General features: G+C 38.2%; 3 protein-coding genes across 10 annotated transcripts; 2 read left to right on the top strand and 1 right to left on the bottom strand.

Moving 5' to 3' along the window:
• The first annotated feature begins 5,431 nt into the window (after positions 1–5,431).
• LOC116211350 (STS14 protein) lies at positions 5,432–8,611 on the top strand. Of its 2 annotated transcripts, XM_031545694.1 has the most exons (3): positions 5,432–5,947; positions 7,153–7,239; positions 8,350–8,611. In XM_031545694.1, the coding sequence occupies exons 1-3, from the start codon at positions 5,528–5,530 to the stop codon at positions 8,470–8,472; spliced, it is 630 nt and encodes a 209-aa protein (XP_031401554.1). In that variant the 5' UTR covers positions 5,432–5,527; the 3' UTR covers positions 8,473–8,611. The 2 variants fall into 2 exon arrangements, with proteins under 2 accessions (XP_031401554.1, XP_031401555.1); XM_031545695.1 differs by lacking the exon at positions 7,153–7,239 and having other exon boundaries at positions 5,447–5,947.
• A 546-nt stretch (positions 8,612–9,157) lies between these two features.
• LOC116211351 lies at positions 9,158–10,044 on the top strand. The gene has a single exon (XM_031545697.1). The coding sequence runs from the start codon at positions 9,394–9,396 to the stop codon at positions 10,021–10,023; it is 630 nt and encodes a 209-aa protein (XP_031401557.1). The 5' UTR covers positions 9,158–9,393; the 3' UTR covers positions 10,024–10,044.
• Positions 10,045–10,135: 91 nt separating this feature from the next.
• On the bottom strand, positions 10,136–15,153 carry LOC116211348. Of its 7 annotated transcripts, none has more exons than XM_031545689.1 (12): positions 14,593–15,153; positions 14,422–14,494; positions 13,973–14,057; positions 13,583–13,663; positions 13,376–13,492; positions 12,693–13,130; positions 11,984–12,384; positions 11,612–11,711; positions 11,447–11,506; positions 11,277–11,363; positions 10,811–10,939; positions 10,136–10,703 (listed from the first exon to the last, which is right to left on the bottom strand). In XM_031545689.1, exons 2-12 carry the CDS (start codon positions 14,490–14,492, stop codon positions 10,401–10,403), a joined length of 1,872 nt encoding a protein of 623 aa, XP_031401549.1. In that variant the 5' UTR covers positions 14,493–14,494; positions 14,593–15,153; the 3' UTR covers positions 10,136–10,400. The 7 variants fall into 7 exon arrangements, with proteins under 7 accessions (XP_031401549.1, XP_031401551.1, XP_031401550.1 ...); XM_031545691.1 differs by having other exon boundaries at positions 13,973–14,051; XM_031545690.1 differs by having other exon boundaries at positions 14,623–15,153.
• Positions 15,154–16,898: the final 1,745 nt, after the last annotated feature.

Below are 16,898 nucleotides of genomic sequence, written 5' to 3'. Positions count from 1 at the left end.
ATCCGTAGAAAATAACTACTCGTAATTTAACAGCCCAATTGGTCGAGAGTTGAAGAAGCTTTTTCAATGTCAAAAAAATTGCCCAATTGACCTGAAAGTAGGCTCGCTCCCTCTCAAAGCTCGGAGGCCGAACATTTTTTGCCTACAACCAGAGCAAATTCTTGAACAAGTGCTTCAAAAGTAAATATCGCAACTACTGGCAAGGAGGAGAGCAAATCCATACTATAGGAATGGGTGGCTTTGCTTTCCTTCTCCCCTTCTTACGCTCGGGCTGACGATCTACGAAGGCAACAACAGCAATACTTGTCCTCCCTCTACGATGCACAACATAAGATCGCAAAGCACTCAGTTTTACTCAACAGAAGCTAAAACCAGACCGAGGAGAAACCGGAACAGAGCGAAGTGTGGGTTAACCTGGTGGAAAGTGAACGATTCCAACTGACCCGCTTGGTGTTAGCAGCAGCTAGGCTCACCCGAACCCCGTTGCCGCGCTGCTCTCTGCAACCAAACAAACAAAACAGGGGACCAATTTTTGACACAAACCCACAAAATCTTCAACATTGCAGAGCCTCAGAAGACTTCCTCATTGGAAATTGGGGGAGAAAACAAACTTGACATCCTGTAAGGCTACATTTTCCTTATTGGCTCTCTGAGGCTTCCTCCTCTGATAGATTACTTCGAGTTTTGGCTGGTCCCGTTGTTCTCCGTTTTGGCCCTCCTTCGAAGCAACGATCTCCACTAAAGAATAAAAGGAAGAAGATGACTAGGGTTTTCGCGATTCAACTCTGCAATTTCCGCTCGGGTTGAGGGGGTTTTGAAGGAGAAGAAGAATCAGAGGAGCGACTGGTCACTGACGGATTCATAAATCAAAAGAAGAACGAACTCTGAAGATGCGCTGATGAAGAAGAACGACAGAAGGAAGAGTCGAAGAGGAACTCGGGAAGAAGACGACTAGGGTAGGATTTTCAATTTTTTTCCAGATTTCAATTAAACTATTCTGCAATTCCACGAAGGATTTCAAGTCGGATTCAGTTTAAAATTTCAGAACCCATGAACCGGCCGGTTCGAATGGGGTCGATGGGTTCATGTAAAAATCGGCCGGTTTTTTGGGTTTACCGGTTTTTTAATGCATTTCCGGTTTTTAAGGGAACCGGACCGGTCATATGTCCGGTTTCCGGTCCGACCGGTCGAACCGGCCGGTCCGGTCCGGTTCTGATAACAATGCTGTGGGGACAGTTTTATTCAGAGAGCAATTTCATAGATCATTTTTTTAGGAGAAAAAACCATTTCCATTCCTAAAAGTTTTATAATATCAAAACTGGTAAATCCTTTTAGAAAGTTTGCATAATCATCCTCCTAATACTCGCAATCAATAAACTATCATGAGATATTGATAAATTACATCTCGTGTCATTTTTTTGATAAGTAAAATGGGAGGAAGGCGATCGGCATAACAACATTCATAGGACGTAATCATATGGGTCTAAATCCCTCCGCGAAATGTTCGATTTGAACCATAGCAATACCAGGATCCAAAGACCTGGATTCGCTAATCGACTTCAACAATAAATAGGGGGATATTCCCTCCCTTATTAGTGCAGCAGGATTAAGAAATTTTTTTGCAGCATTACTTAAGTCATGATTTAACCGGCTTGTCTGATAACTTCTTAATTTAAAATCCAATATACAGCACGGAAGTGTAATATAATTGTCATCCTGTTTGGGTAGCAAATCCTCAATCCCTCGCACCTATCTGTGATTCTTTATACCTTGTAATCCGAATTGGCAAGATCTCAATCCACCTCCACTTGTCAATTAATCAACTCTTTATTCGGCCATCATTTGATTTACTAACAAATAATTAAAGACTGATTATCAAATTGTGAAAGAAGAGGTAATACATACAAACATATATATCCACTCGGGGTTGTACTCGTGCTACACAGCAAATCACACAAATTTCTGTGTCTCGTAAGTTTCATGCCCATGTTACAGGCGATTATATTATCATTTTTATGTGCAAATGAAACAATTATAACAATATTGTATGTTAAAGAACAGAATTAAATAAATTTAATCAAATAAGTAATGAATTTTGAATATAAATAATTTAAAACAAATAAAACTATAATAAAATAAAAGAAAGAAGGTGGAGGCGGTTTTCCAAAGAATGCCTTGGACGTTTTATTTTTATCCAGAAAAGGTGAAAGTGAGAAAAAGAAAATGAAATTAGAGAGAAAGTTTTGGGGAAAAAGAAGTGGGTCTGAAGGATGTGGGCAGGTTAATTAATAAAAGGTAAAATGCACTTACCTCCCTTAAAATTTGAAGAAATGATGCTCAATTCCATTTGAAGAGAAATATGCACTTAGTTCCATTTGATTTATTTGACTAAATTATTATTTTTGGTAAAAATTCCAATTGAGGTCATCACTTTTGAGTTCCTTTCTTTTTAAGACAATATATTTATTTTATAGAATAACACTCATATTACATAAAATTGTTATTCTTAAAATATTTTATTTATTTTGAAAAAAAAAATATAACATACAATGCACAATGGTGGCTAGAGGAGAGCCACCGGAGATGGAAATGGTCCTATAAAAAAGGATTTTATCCACAGACAAAGGCACCACTTTTTTAGCTTGTTAATAACATCAAATGGTTATGGGATAGAGGTAATTACCATTGGTGACCACCTCCCGAAACAAAGTTGTCGGAGGGATTCCTCCTCTCTCTTTGACCACCATTGATTTTCAATTTTTTATTTCTAAAATGAAAGAACATATAATACAAGTAAGGAAGGATTACATGGACATTTTATGTAACACGGTGGCCTTATTAGGTAAAATACTAAATGTATGGTCTTAAGAAAGAAATTTAAAAGTTATGGCCCAAATACATATTTTTCTCAAAAAATAATGGTTGGTAGAAGGTCAACTGATGTTCTGAATGTCAGATTCTACTGAGATTGTATTTCATGCTTTCTAGATTTCATGTAATCTGTGAATATACTCAAAAGAGAAAATATCTTAAGGAGAGACATTGGAATATCTCTTGAGAATATTTGCGATATCTTTTGAGGTCCGATATATAGGTGTCTGTATGAGTGAAAAAATTGCCTCGGTATTGCGAGGCTTTTGGAGCCCTTGGGGTCGGTTTGGGAGAGAGTGGTTAGCCACCTGGTTTGGTGATGGTGTAATCTCTTTGAGATTATCTAAGATACCTTCTTGGATACTCTAGGGTTAGAGTGAGAAAATAAATGAGAAAGAATGAGATATTATAGACTCTTCTTGATATGAGCTTGTAAGGGGGGCTAGGTTGAGAGACATCTTCTTCCAAATGGAGGGATAACCCCAACATACGCTACGTGCTGCGTATAATCAATCAAAGTTATATTAAAATTTTGCAAGGAAAATAAAAAACACAGAAAGAGCTCTATTAAAATGAAGGGACGAAAGAAGGTAGGAGGAGATAGTAGGAGAGTGAAAGGGAAAGTGAGACACTATAATTGATACGTTATTTTTCTTCTTTTCAATATAATTGTAGTTATCGAGGCTAACGCCGTAAAATCACTATAAAAGTAAGGGATTTTTATCTAAAATGGCCCATGATTTGTCCATTTTGTCAAATCTATCCTATGCTTTTTTTTGTCAAATCTATCACAAGGTTTACTTTTTGTATCAAATTTATCTCGGCGTTATCTTTTCCGTTAACATCTAACGGCCGTGCTGACGTAACACGTAGAGAGATAGTGGACCACATTTGCCACGTAGGCGCCACGTCAGCACGGTCGTTAGATGTCGACGGAAAAAATAACGGCGGAATAGATTTGATGCAAAAAGTAAAATATGGGATAGATTTAACCAAAAAAACATAAGATAGATTTGACAAAACGGACAAATCATGGGTCATTTTAAGTAAATACCCCTAAAAGTAATTATCGGGGGCACCAAGTTCTCCCTTTAAATAATAGTATAGATTTAATATATTTATAGTTATTGAGGGCAACACCGTAAAATAATTGTAAAAGTAGCTACAGGATACACCAAGTCCGCCCTTTATATAGTAGTATAGATTATAGGCTGTGTCCACCAACATTTTCGAGAACTTTCAACTTCTACAGGAATTATTTTCTAGGAATAATATTTCTTCAAGCCACTTTCATTGGAAGCATTGCATTAACAAGATAAGTAAATACTCAAACAGGAATTATTCATAGCTAATAAACTGTCTACAGTCTCAACGAAATCAATATAGTTTTCCCTTTTATGAACGATCTACATAGGTTTTGTCTTTTCTTCAGTTCCAATCAATATTATTTTATATCCTCCTACACTGGGATTTGCTAATTCGTTTTAAGGAGAGGGAGGACAAAACTTGACGCTGTTTGGCATAAGCCAAATGCCTAAATAAGGTAGTGACGCCGTCATGCCCCAAAAGATATTGCAATTAAATTGATCTATGAGTTGTGCAAATATAGAGATGAGTATATTTCTCCTAACTCTATTTATAAAAATTAATTTTTTGTAGCTTTTAATTTTCAAGTGCTTAATTATATTATTGAAATTGTACAAATGGGTTCGACAATTTAAAAAAATGAATTAAAATAAAGCAAATAAGCTTTTATACCACATGTAAAAAATGTAACAATTTAATTGAGTTTGATGAATATTGAATTTGATTCGATGAGTTAATTTTGTTAGTTCTCAGTGAACGCATGTAAAAGCTGATTTGCAGAAATATAATAAAAGAATATTTCAAATAATTAATTTTCTATTCATAATTTATATGTTTTTGTATTAAATAACTGATATTAATTTGATGAAAAATTTTACTTAAATAAAAGTGAAGTGGAGATGTTACTAGATACATAAAAACAAAATAATGTCGCAAAATATTTAAAAATAAAACTTATATCTAGGTTTTTCAAAACAAAGCGTATTAATAACATGCTAAGCAAACCGCAACAATATATGAGATAAATTTATATTACCTTAAGTTGAACATTTAAATATTTTGAGTGATTTCTTATTATAGAAAAAATGTAAAATTAAAAAAAGTAAAGTATTTTCTAAAATTTCGATATTGAAACTTGATAATTCATTTAAATTTAAAAATTATTTAATTACCTTAATTTTAATTAAAATTAATTATATTCATTAGATTTTATTAAATTATTTATAATATTTAGACTTTTAAGTGAATTGGGTACTATGTCTCTATGTAATAAAATAAGATATTTAATAGAGTAACTCATATGATGAATTTAACGATTTTAGTTCATGATTAGCTTGAAAATCACCAGAAACTTAACTTTACATATTATAAATGATCCATTTAAATAAAAATATATTAATTATTGTCACGGATAATAATTCCGTGATAAAACGACAAGTTATAATTATTTCATCGAGATGAGAGCACTGTACCACTGGTATTAGACAGTGCGGACCCTTCTTAAATTAGTCCCTTTCTTCTATGAAGGGAAGGATCGAAAAGCCAAAGCGCATCCCCAAAGGCACAAAATATGGCTCGGCTAGTCTTGCTATCTCTTGTCCTTCTTCTAGCTACTTGCCACGGCTCCGCCCATGCCATAAGGCCGGTGGCCACCCAACCGCGGGCAACCCCGGCGGCGTTTCCGCCCAACGCTAGCCAGGAATTCCTCGAGGCGCATAATGATGCCAGGTCCGGGGTGGGGGTGGGCCCTCTCAAGTGGAGCCAGGCGCTGGCCAACCTCACGAGCCTGCTGGTGAGGTACCAGCGGGACAAGATGGGCTGCCAGTTCGCCAACCTGACGGCGGGGAAGTACGGAGGCAACCAGCTGTTGGCCAGTGGGCAGGCGGTGGCCCCACGCGCCGCCGTGGAGGAGTGGGTCAAGGAGAAGAGCTTCTACAACCACGCCGACAACTCTTGTGCTCCCAATCGCCAGTGCGGTGTCTACACACAGGTCAGAACTATGAGTATTTTAATATTATTATTGTCTATAAATAAAATCTCTATAGATCGTACTAAATGGCTCCGCATGTGTTCACTTAGATTCGAGTCAATCTATGAGTGAGGGTTTCATCTCTTATTAGGCGGACTTATCTCAAATCTGGAATAGTCAAGACTCACTATGCATTAGTTAGCAAGTGGTGTATTTCGAAAACAATAAAATTACTATAATAATATTCAATTATACTGCGAACTGTATATGTGAGGTTTTTAGACTGCATTTTCTAAAAAATTAATTTAGATTCTTCATGAATTTTTAAAATGCCATTGGACAGATGGATCAGTTAATAATTGCTTGAACAATGATTTATGTCCACAATTAATGTGACTTCGTCATGCCAGGACTGTCCAATAATTTGGTTATCATCACTCGTAGTCATTCGGAGCTGATGGGCTTAGTGAATGGATAGGAAATAGAAAATATTGGGATATTAATTCTAATGGCAGAATTGAAAGTGGAACCTCTAGTTCTAAGCTCGGTTTTGTCATTGCACGTCATCGGCCCCTTTCTCCATCCAATATATGTATTATAGGGGCGATCGTTCTTCAGTTTTGCTTCGTGTTTCACCTATACCAAAATTAAACCAAAAATTCGGTTTTTAAAATATCACTAACCAAAATCGAAACCCAACTGCAGTTTTTAGTGAAGACCCATAAAATAAAATTGAGCAATTTTATTTCAATTTCCAAAGTTTACCGAGTTTTATTTTCGATCACATCAGGACTTAAATGTATCCAAAACATTAGTTTACATAGGAATCAATTTGGGTATTCCATGAAAACCATCTGAACAAATATATAATCAGCCATAATAATACCCCCAAATCAAAAGGGTAATTATTTAAAAGATCATGATGTCTCAAACATATCACGATTTTTTTTGTCATAAAATCATAAACTTTGATTTGTCTTCATACTTTTAGATTTTCTTTAAATTTGCTGACATGGCATCGCCGTATCAGCAAAAGCTTTATAAATAAAAATAATACAATTTAAAACTCACCAAAAAAAATTATCGATTATTAAAAAAAACCCAAAGGTCACCGACCAGGTCGTTGGTGCTTCCTGAGTCGCTGGCGACCTCGTCCCTTGGGACACCAACCCCGATAATGCCATTTTCTTTCTTCTTTTTTTTCTGATGATTTCTAGTAATATCAGGCATCGTGGACGGCTGCCAACCCACAGGAAGAAGTCCTCGCGACCTCATCCCTGAGGCTGGTGGTTGCCTGCAAGGCAGCCAACCCGGTGAGCCCCCACCCTCTGCGGGAGCCGAGGGTTTTGGGGTTTTTCTTCCTTTTTCAATTATTTTCTTTAATTTTGTAATTTAAATAAATTTTAATCTTATTATTATTAATTTATGATATGGTGATTCCACATCAACAAATTTACATAAAATTGAACATTACGATAGATATAAGACTAAAATAAAAGTTGGTGATTTTATGATTTACAAATAATATTTTGTGACATATTTGAGATAAAAACCAAAGTTCATGATTTTTTATAATTTATGCAAAATCCAAATTAAATTGGATAAGATTTCTTCAAAATAAGAGTAAAATACCTTACATATCCAAATGAATTTAATAGTGATTACAATAGACACATCAAAGATTAAAAAAAAAAGCTTATAAATGAACTAAATTCATTAATCTTACACTATTATTTATTTAAGCGAAGTCCACTTTTGTAACTACCATTTTATGTATAGGATGTGGTTGATTAGTCGAAAATAGCCTTATTTTTTGTTTAAATGTGATACAATTTAAAATGAAATAGAAAAGTGAAGGATAACATTGTCCACTTAATATTATTTCTCTATATTTTTCCTCTCACGTTTCAACTTCTCCTTATTTTGCCCTTTCCTCTCAACCTCATTATTTTTATTTATTTTTTAAAATTTGTCCCAATTATTACTTTCTATTTTTTCCTACTTTTAATTTTTACTTCCTCTTCCAAATTAATCTATCCATAGGGAATTGCATTATAGTTGAGGCGCGCAATTCGTGCTATGCACGAGTAAGTATTTAGTATACATCCAATCCAAATCCAAATAGGAGCTCATCTAGGTGTGGTAAGGGAAAAATTAACTACGAATAGTTATATGGTTCAGTTTGGGTTTTCTCGGTTTTCAACCTTAGAAATCGAAACCGAACTAAATCCAGATATTTTAGGAAAATGAGACGATATGTTTGGTTTTTCGAATTGGCATAGGAGCAAATTTTCGATTTTTCTATTATCTGGATTTTTCTTTACCAGTCCTGATTTTAGTTGCAGTTGCAACAACGTTTTCGTCCTTTTCTTTTATTTTTTTTTTCTTTGCTTTATCTTGTGCTTCTTTCTTCCATAAAACAGGTTGTGTGGAGGAATAGCATGGAGTTGGGCTGCGCTCAAGCAACATGCCCAAAGGACCAGACTAGTTTAACTATATGTTTCTATAATCCCCCCGGCAATGTCGTTGGGGAGAGGCCGTATTAATCAAAATATGAATCCTATTAATGTAATACTAATGACCATCTGAAGCCGAGTTCCTGTAATCTTTTTTATGTCTCGCCCCATAAGGATTGATTTATGATAGAAGGTTGTCAATAACCCATGGTCCTATGCTATCGTCCAACATAGTTATCTTCTTCCGCCTCTCGGAAAATGGTATTTATTTCCCAGCATGAACTGAGCTGTTGGAAGCATTGGAAGCAGGGAGATCCACTGTTCAAAATCGAATCCCAGAATCACTTGTTCTCAAGTCGAGGACAATCTCAAAATATCAAAATATTCAGCGCCGAAAACATGCGGAGGTAAAAGGTGTACTGGGAGTTATAATCTGGTAAAAGGTGTACTGGGAGTTAAAATCGTAGATTATGTTTGGTATGAAGGAGTAATGAAATAGAATAAACTGAACATTTTAATTCTTTTATTTTCATTTTCTCATTCGATGATACTAGTATGGGTTCGAAGGGACATTTCCTCATAGTAACATTTTTTACTTCAATTTGACGGATGCACATTTCAAAATAAATAAGTAATGGTCATTTGCTCATTTCCATTACTTTTGTAATTGTCATATTTATATATATTAGTTTTATATACCTAAATATATATTATATATTGTGTATATATATATATATATATATATATGGTATACATTTGATTCTGTAGATTCCATTCCATCCACGTACCAAATGAAACATCGAGATCCACATGATGGGCAGCGTACCAAATAAAAATCCTAAGATTTTAAAACTGTAAATATCTTGGGTGAGCAACAAATCACCACTCTTAGACATGAAGGCTGAATATCCGTTCAGGTTCGTTGTTTTCTTACCTGATTATTATCCGTTAACGCAATCTTATCGCACAAGCACTCCGAGCAAGAAAGCCAAAAACCATATATCATGAGCAATGGCTGGTGGCTCAGATGAAAAAACCAGCAACAATGTTGACGCCGACCACAAGCAGCCATTGTCGTGGTCAGACATCCTCCGACCGATCGTAAACATCGTCATACCTTGCTGGCACAGCCAATGCCATCCCTTGTACTACTTGCTCCTGCAATATTCCTCAAACACTTCAATCCCCACTCTCACCGGCACCATCCTCTGCCCCGTGAACAACAACGCCAAATTAAGACTCTGCTTCCAACGGACTCCACTGAGCCCTCCCTTGGTCCTCATCGAACTTCCCCTGCGAACCAGAGAGTTTGCAGGCCTTGTGCAGCTCGGGACGACCCGGATGATCTTCACGGGCCGAGACCCGAAAAGGTCTGAGTGGATTATTGTCTGCAATGGTAAGAGCATGGGTGTTGCTACGAAGGAGGTAGTAGAGAAGGACAAGGAATTGTTGAAAATGATCAATGCTGTGTCGACCGGGGCGGGAATATTGCCATCTGGTGATGGGTCTAGTTGTGGGTTCAAGTACTTGAAGGGGCAGTTCGAGCGAACTGTGGGACCCGACGATTCCATAGCGTATCACTTGGTCGGTCCTTCAGGGTATCTCGGGCAAGATCTTAGCTTTATCTTCATTAGGCATTAGACATTCTTCTGCTTTTGACAACTGTATTTGGTTACTTTGTTACAATGTAATTTATATATACAAAGCAAAATGGAATCAGTTTGTGAACACAGCCAGGGGCAGAACATGACAATTGAATAAACAATTTACAAACATTATATTTACAACGCCTAACAATCAATACCGACCCATCCATGGCTTCATAAAACTGTGAAATACAACCAATTCTCGAGACGCTGGAAACTACAACATGCAAAAGTTAAATGCCGCAAGTCGCTATTTCTCAATCCTCTCAATCTCCGTTGCAAGTCGAACTTTGTATCATAGGGACCAACAATCATGTACCCATATCCGAACTCATCAGTGAGCTCGAGCAAGAAAAGCTGGGAGTTAGCAAATCACTTAACAAGCTCTTTTGATATGAGATATCGGAAGTTGAAATTGTGGGGAGTCCACACGATGTTCTTTGGAGACTTCCCTAGCAGGCTCTTTTTCAGGGTCTTCCTGAGAGAATCGGGCAGAGACTGTTGGATCATTTCTACCAAACCAGCAGGGCACAGTCCTGCATCTTTTGCAAAAGTCTCGACGATCTTTGGCAACGAGACTTTCTTGTCCTTGCGTACACCAAAGGTGGCTCGTATGTACTCGTCCTTGGCAATTTCCAAGTCTTGAAACAGTCCCTTGGGGGTATATACTCGAACCTGGAAATTTGAAACTAAATTAGATCTCAAAGTTCGGATAGAATTTAAAGTGAGGTTTGCTGCAACCTAGACTGGGGATTGCAAACATAGAGAGGAATGTCAGTTACCGCAGGATCAGAGTGACTTCCAAGACACAGAGCAAAGTGCAAGAGTGGCTCCGGGCGTTCTATTATATATGCTAGTCGGCTATCCCCAGTTTTGAACTTCTTTTTTGGAGAAAATAGTACACGGAGCCACTGCAAGCAGAAGTAATTCAATAAGTTCCACAACTAATGCAGAGCTCTTAAAATTTTGACATAGGTAAAGTGATATGAGTCCAGCAAGTTGAACTTGAAATTGGCCTAGTTACGCAAAGTTTTGGATTTTCAAATTCATTTATGCTGAAAGTCAGTGCCGTCTTACTTCAAGAAGGAAGCTTTCAATAACAAAAGAGTGCCTCAGAAGTAATTTGAGAAATATCCATTAAACCCAAGCACTAAAACCATGATTTCATGTCCAAACATAAATAAAGGATATGAATTAGCAGTTTCAACTGAAGAAATGCATATAACGAGGTTGCCAAGTTGGGTGTACCTGCCCTGGACGAGACATTCGACATCCCAATATAGTGCTCTGTATTGCGTCTGCACTGATTGTGTGACCCCCAACATTATAAGCAGCCTGAACCATGCAACATTGTGAGGACAAGAAGTTGTAGCAAGTCTCACCAAAAAGTAATATCTATTAAAGCATTTTTCAGTTACCTTGAGAAGTAAAATGATCCGCTTTACGCTGTTTTGAGGAATTCCGTACGCTAAGAATGCCTAGCATGCAAATTAAAGTGAGAACAATCACATACTAAAATTAGAAATCAAACTTACGAAATTAAGGAACCATGACAAATCTTATTACGGGTGAGAAATTCTTACATGCATCACCAATGCATTGTGGATGTTAACCCAGAAGGCTACTTTCTCCTCGTGCGTTAACTTCCTCGGATCGACTTCTTCTAAGCGGCAGATGAGTGATCTGTAACAGAATGGAGCAATCATGAGCATAAACTACACAGAAGGCAGGGCAGAATTTACCCCATTTGCTCAAATTTTAGATTTTGAAAGGATAAATTCCAACTGGTTAAATATTTTAAGTTGTCCACAAATTTGTGATTGGATAGGTGCCTGACGGGTTATCTAGTAAAGATCTGGATGATCACTATCAACATACCCAATACCATAAGCTTGTTCGATGAAGACATAAGTAGTTTTATCTGTTATTTAACATCAAGAAGGCTCATGGCTAACCTGTAATTTTGTAGCATATGTTCGATATCACCCAATTTCTGGCTGTCTCTATAAATAAACGGGACTTCGACCATTGTGCTGTACGGTCCACTGAACTCTTTGAGCCCCTCGACATGAAAAGGATTATCCAGCCTTACATCGAATGAAGAATTGTTTCTGAAGTTTGGACTCCAATCGGAGTGTTCCCGAGGAGAGAGAGCGCTTGCAGATGAAAGGGAGGAATTTGGTGAGGAAAGGCCGTGATTTGGCTGCGGAGGTTCAGAGAGTTTGCAATATATAGCCGCCATGCACTTAATCATATCCTCCGAAAGCCTGTTTGGGGTCTCGGGAACATGTTCAGATATGCTGGTTCCAAGATACTCCGCAAGACTAATCACGCTTGTTGCATTGTTTTGAGCATACTGCAATAAGCCATTGAGAATCATCATTAGATGCCACAACCAGAATTTCACAATTAGAAATTGCATGGTGAATTAAAATTATAGCATTCAATGCAGAAGAAATTGTGCATCGACTTTTTGTACGAGGTAATGGAAGAGAATGGACTGGAATCAATTACCACATAACACGGTTGGAAATTTACATGGCCTAAACTAACACTAAAATTGTTGTGCTATTGCATCGAGCTATGTCTTGTGGCAGTTAGTGACTCCCCATCATCAAAGTGACATATCCAGTGTTAGCCGGAAGGGAAACAAAGGCTACGCACCTCCATCAGCGAGACTGGTTGAGACTGGCAAGCACGTACAGCTTTATCCAAGTTATCATCAGGAGGAGAAATCCTGGCCGCAATGGCTGAAAATTGAGATAAGGAGGAATGACAGCGTTGAACCCCTGAATCCAACAGTTTCTCATCCTCGGCAAAAAGGTTTGGCTTTACAGATGGAGTTTCAGGTTGCAGACAACCTGATCTTACTGCTGGACTCTTCCTCTTCGCTGTGGGCATCACATCAATAGGTTTTGGAACCCTGAGAAGCCTCCCTCTTGGTGTTTCTAAAGGTGAATTTAGTTTATCATCCTTGGCAGTTGGGGACACAGATGAAACTTGCTGATCAAATGCCTTCCGGTACAATGAGAGAAGATACTGCTCCAAGTAAACCACTTCCAGCTCTAACGCTGCAATCTCCTTGATCAACTCTGTTGCAGGCTAAACATGTGCCAGAAAAAAAAAACAAAAACACAAAAAAAGGCATTTTATATCCATCATTAGCAGAACTATGAATGGCATTAAACTACCCGATAACAAATATCAACCAAGAAAAGATGTGCAGCTTTACAATTTATTCCTCGGTGTACTTGTGAATAGTCAACACGTAAAGTAGAAGTAACGTTGAGATAACTGAGTTGAAGCAACAGTACCCACATAGAATTCAAGGCAGAAGTAATGTCTACCTTGGGCATGGAGTTGTTGACAGCACCATCCTGGGAAGAATTCCTATAACCCAAAGCTTTCTCTAAAGCATGCCGTACGTGAAACTGATCCTGTAATCTTTTCTCGAGCTGTAAGATCTGCATGGATAGATAAAAATCACATGAGTCGTAAGACTCTGTAACCTTTTTCAGGGCTTCTACACGTATGAGTTGCCGTTCAGTGCAAACCTCTTGCTTTAGAGAGTTATGGGCTTCATTACAGGACTGCTTCTTCTTGGTAATGGCAGAGCCCCTCAAATTATCCATGCCCTGATGCAGAAAGAGCAAAGGGACTGCTAATGAGGTTAAATAAGCAAACACATGATTTCCTATCTCCGGGGCGAGATCAGTGGACCTGCGTGCTCACTGAAATATATATTGGCAAAAGCATTGAATCTGACCCACCCCTCTGAAAGAATTAGCACAACGGTGCGAAATTTCTACTGACATCAATAACTTGCATAATATGCTGATTCCCAACGCGATAGAAATCAAGCAACAGGATAACCTCCCTGACAGAAACTATACATTAGCTCACAGCCTCGAAGCAAAAGGAAGGAAAAGGAAGAACCTATGCACCTGCTTCACGCGGAGCAAAGATCCGGGAGAAACTGAAACCTCAAGACTGTCTTCGGAAGCCCTGTTCTTGCCCGGCAAGCTGCCACTGAATGAATGTAAGCACAAAAAAAACGAAAAAGGTACGACAAATGAAGAGAAGTCTCAAGCCCAAGCCCCACTATTAATTGAGCATTTCAAGCACAAACTTTTACACACATTCTGATCCGACAGACATTAATACTGCTGCTATTGCTGGTTTTCGGCAGTTTCACTTTCACAGTGAGCTGCTGCTGCTCCTCATTGATTACAACATTTATAAAAAAAAAAAAACTAATGTCTGACCCTTTTACACTTAAATGAGAAGAAAAGGCGTTGATTAAACTTCTGAGAAATCGCACATTTGAAGCAAAAGGCGTTGATTAAACTTCTGAGAAGTCGCACATTTGAACCGAAAGTATGAAGCTTTGTACCTCTTGGAACGCTTGTGTCGGGACGTCATTGGAAGCTCCAAAACCTTATTAGCCTCCCCACCAAAACCCATCCCTGAGAGAGCAAAAACCGGCAAGCTCAGGACATGAACGATGCTCTGCGGTCTGCGTCTGACCACTGACAAACAACACGAAAAAGACCAAAACAACAACCTGGGCATCAATGAATGTGGCTCAACTCACAGGTACTCTGAGAGGGACTTAAGGTCAGGTCAGGTCAGAGCGGGGGTGATCATCATTGCGGGTTAACCGCGGGAAACAAGAAAACAGAGCCCTCAGGCAACTACTCCCCCTCGCAAGAATCCCGCGAATGGAGCTTAATAATAAGAAAAGATGGCGACTTTTTGGGTGCTTTTGACCAGCAATAGGTATAACAAGGAGCTTGCTTGCAATTGCAAATGCTTACTTCCCTTCTTGTCTCCCCTCCCAATATATCCAATATATGGATGACATATATAGATGTAAAAGGCTATGGCTTTTCCCACATTAAAAGAAGCAAAAGCTAGAAAACCAGCTCGTCTCCTCTCGTGGGCATTGACATTTTCGGAGTGGAAAAGTTGAGTCCTCCCAAGTTTTGATTTTTAGCTCATTTCAGTGAAGGATGAGATCTCAGACGGACAGAAACGAGCAAAGATAAAGTGAGAGAGAGAAATGCGGGTGGGCTATATTGAAGATTTGACTGATAGAGCGGGGAGGGAGAGAGAGAGAGAGGGAGGGAGGGAGGGAAGGGAAAAGAGGAATTTCATAGTGATGTCTCTCGGGGGGGTCCGAAAATTTTCCACATTCTATTCTCTTGTTGGGAAGCAAGTGGGAGTTGGTGACCGTCTCTCCACCCTATTTGTCTGTACATTGTTGTGCATGCAACCTCTTGTCTCTTCCTTTGTGAAAATCTAACATCCATCCCTCTACTAACCCTAATTAAATCATGGATGATTTGATTATGACATACAAGAGGATGCCCCCTCTGTTCTAGCCTGTGCTTCTATTAAGATTATTAGTCCTCATCCCCAGGAAATCAACTAGCCATGTCCAATATTATATCACTAATTTCGGAAATTACAATTAACAGTCTACAGGCATCTCGTGACTAAGGTTGAATTGATGCCCAACAAGAGAGTAAGCTCAGCCAATAGTTCGAGAGGATGTTTTCTTTTACTATGAAAAAGCAAATATAGGTCGGAATCAATGCAATAATACCATTGATTGGGATTATTTAGTTTATATATGTGGCATCGTATAAGATAAAATTGTGGTCAGCAGCGTTTAGCCTTTCATATGTACTCGGGATGTTCCCTTTTAGTTCTTCCTTACATATCACATTTTTCTCCTTTATCTAGGAATTTTAGTTCTTAATTGACTATTTATTGAATGGTTTTATCTTACAATGATGTGATAACGAAAACTAATTATCACAATTACTTTTGTTATTAATATTCATTCCTCGTTTATTGTAATTTGATTGATACTTTCTAATTACCAAAGAATTTTTCCATTTATGAAACATTCATACCGAACATTAATAGCGTCTTGCCCCGTGCCATGGAAACTTAATGCATTGATTGCAAAGATCAATTATTGATAGGGAAAGTTTGACAAGTGATGCACTTATTATTGACTTATGATATATATAGAGATTAAGTCCCATGAACACATGGACGGCTCACAAATCCGAGACATTTTCTGTTGCTAGTGCGTGGAAATGCTTTAGTCCCAGAAGCCAGAAGATGGAATGGAGGAACGCAATCTGGTTTGAGGGGCAGTTTCCTCGATCCTCTTTCATTAGCTGGCTTTGTATTCATAATAGATTGAGTACAAAAGATAGGCTTATGAGTTGGAGAATCTCGATTACTGCACCCGAATGCGAATTCTGTAGTTTGGAATTGGAGACCCGAAATCACCTCTTTTTTGAATGCCCTATCACCCAAGGGATTTGGAGAAGTTTATTAGACCGTGTTGGAATGAACAAACACAATGTCGACTGGAATACGGAACTTTGCTGGGTCTCCTCTCTCCGTGGAAAGAAGCTGGATATTATTTGTCTTAAACTTCTCTGGACTCACTACATTTACTGCATCTGGAGGGAGAGGAACGCCAGGCTCTACCGGAATCAAGTCTCGCCTCCAACAATTATAATACGAAGGATCTTCTCGGATGTGAAAGCAAAGTTGTCTGTTCTCCCCCGATTCTCATGCAAAATTGCACACTCTATCATTGCGAGGCATATGTTTCACCATTTTGATACTGCAACTAGTTGACTTGGGAGTAGCTCTTGGGTATTTTTTATTTTACTCCGTATAGAGGAAAATGGTATTGGTTTCTGATGTAAATTCATCTGTTATCAATGAAGTTTCATCATTTATCCAAAAAAAAAAAAGTCCCATGAACAACAAGTCACAAAGTCAATCCTCTAAATGTGGACCTCTTCCACGGCAACAGAAATGCTGCATTGAGTTTCACCA

This window comes from Punica granatum, chromosome 6 (assembly GCF_007655135.1).
Source record: "Punica granatum isolate Tunisia-2019 chromosome 6, ASM765513v2, whole genome shotgun sequence".
Taxonomy (NCBI): domain Eukaryota; kingdom Viridiplantae; phylum Streptophyta; class Magnoliopsida; order Myrtales; family Lythraceae; genus Punica; species Punica granatum.
Note: the sequence above shows the minus strand (reverse complement) of the source record. Positions and strands in the feature narration are given on the sequence as shown.

Coding starts and splice junctions, on each gene's coding strand:
- LOC116211350 (XM_031545694.1), top strand. CDS start 5,528: ATGGCTCGGCTAGTCTTGCTATCTCTTGTCCTTCTTCTAGCTACTTGC. Junction 5,948..7,152: donor AGTGCGGTGTCTACACACAG/GTCAGAACTATG, acceptor TAGTAATATCAG/GCATCGTGGACGGCTGCCAA. Junction 7,240..8,349: donor CCTGCAAGGCAGCCAACCCG/GTGAGCCCCCAC, acceptor TCCATAAAACAG/GTTGTGTGGAGGAATAGCAT.
- LOC116211351 (XM_031545697.1), top strand. CDS start 9,394: ATGGCTGGTGGCTCAGATGAAAAAACCAGCAACAATGTTGACGCCGAC.
- LOC116211348 (XM_031545687.1), bottom strand. CDS start 14,600: ATGCCCAGGTTGTTGTTTTGGTCTTTTTCGTGTTGTTTGTCAGTGGTC. Junction 14,058..14,421: donor CGACACAAGCGTTCCAAGAG/GTACAAAGCTTC, acceptor ACATTCATTCAG/TGGCAGCTTGCCGGGCAAGA. Junction 10,704..10,810: donor GAAGTCACTCTGATCCTGCG/GTAACTGACATT, acceptor TCAAATTTCCAG/GTTCGAGTATATACCCCCAA.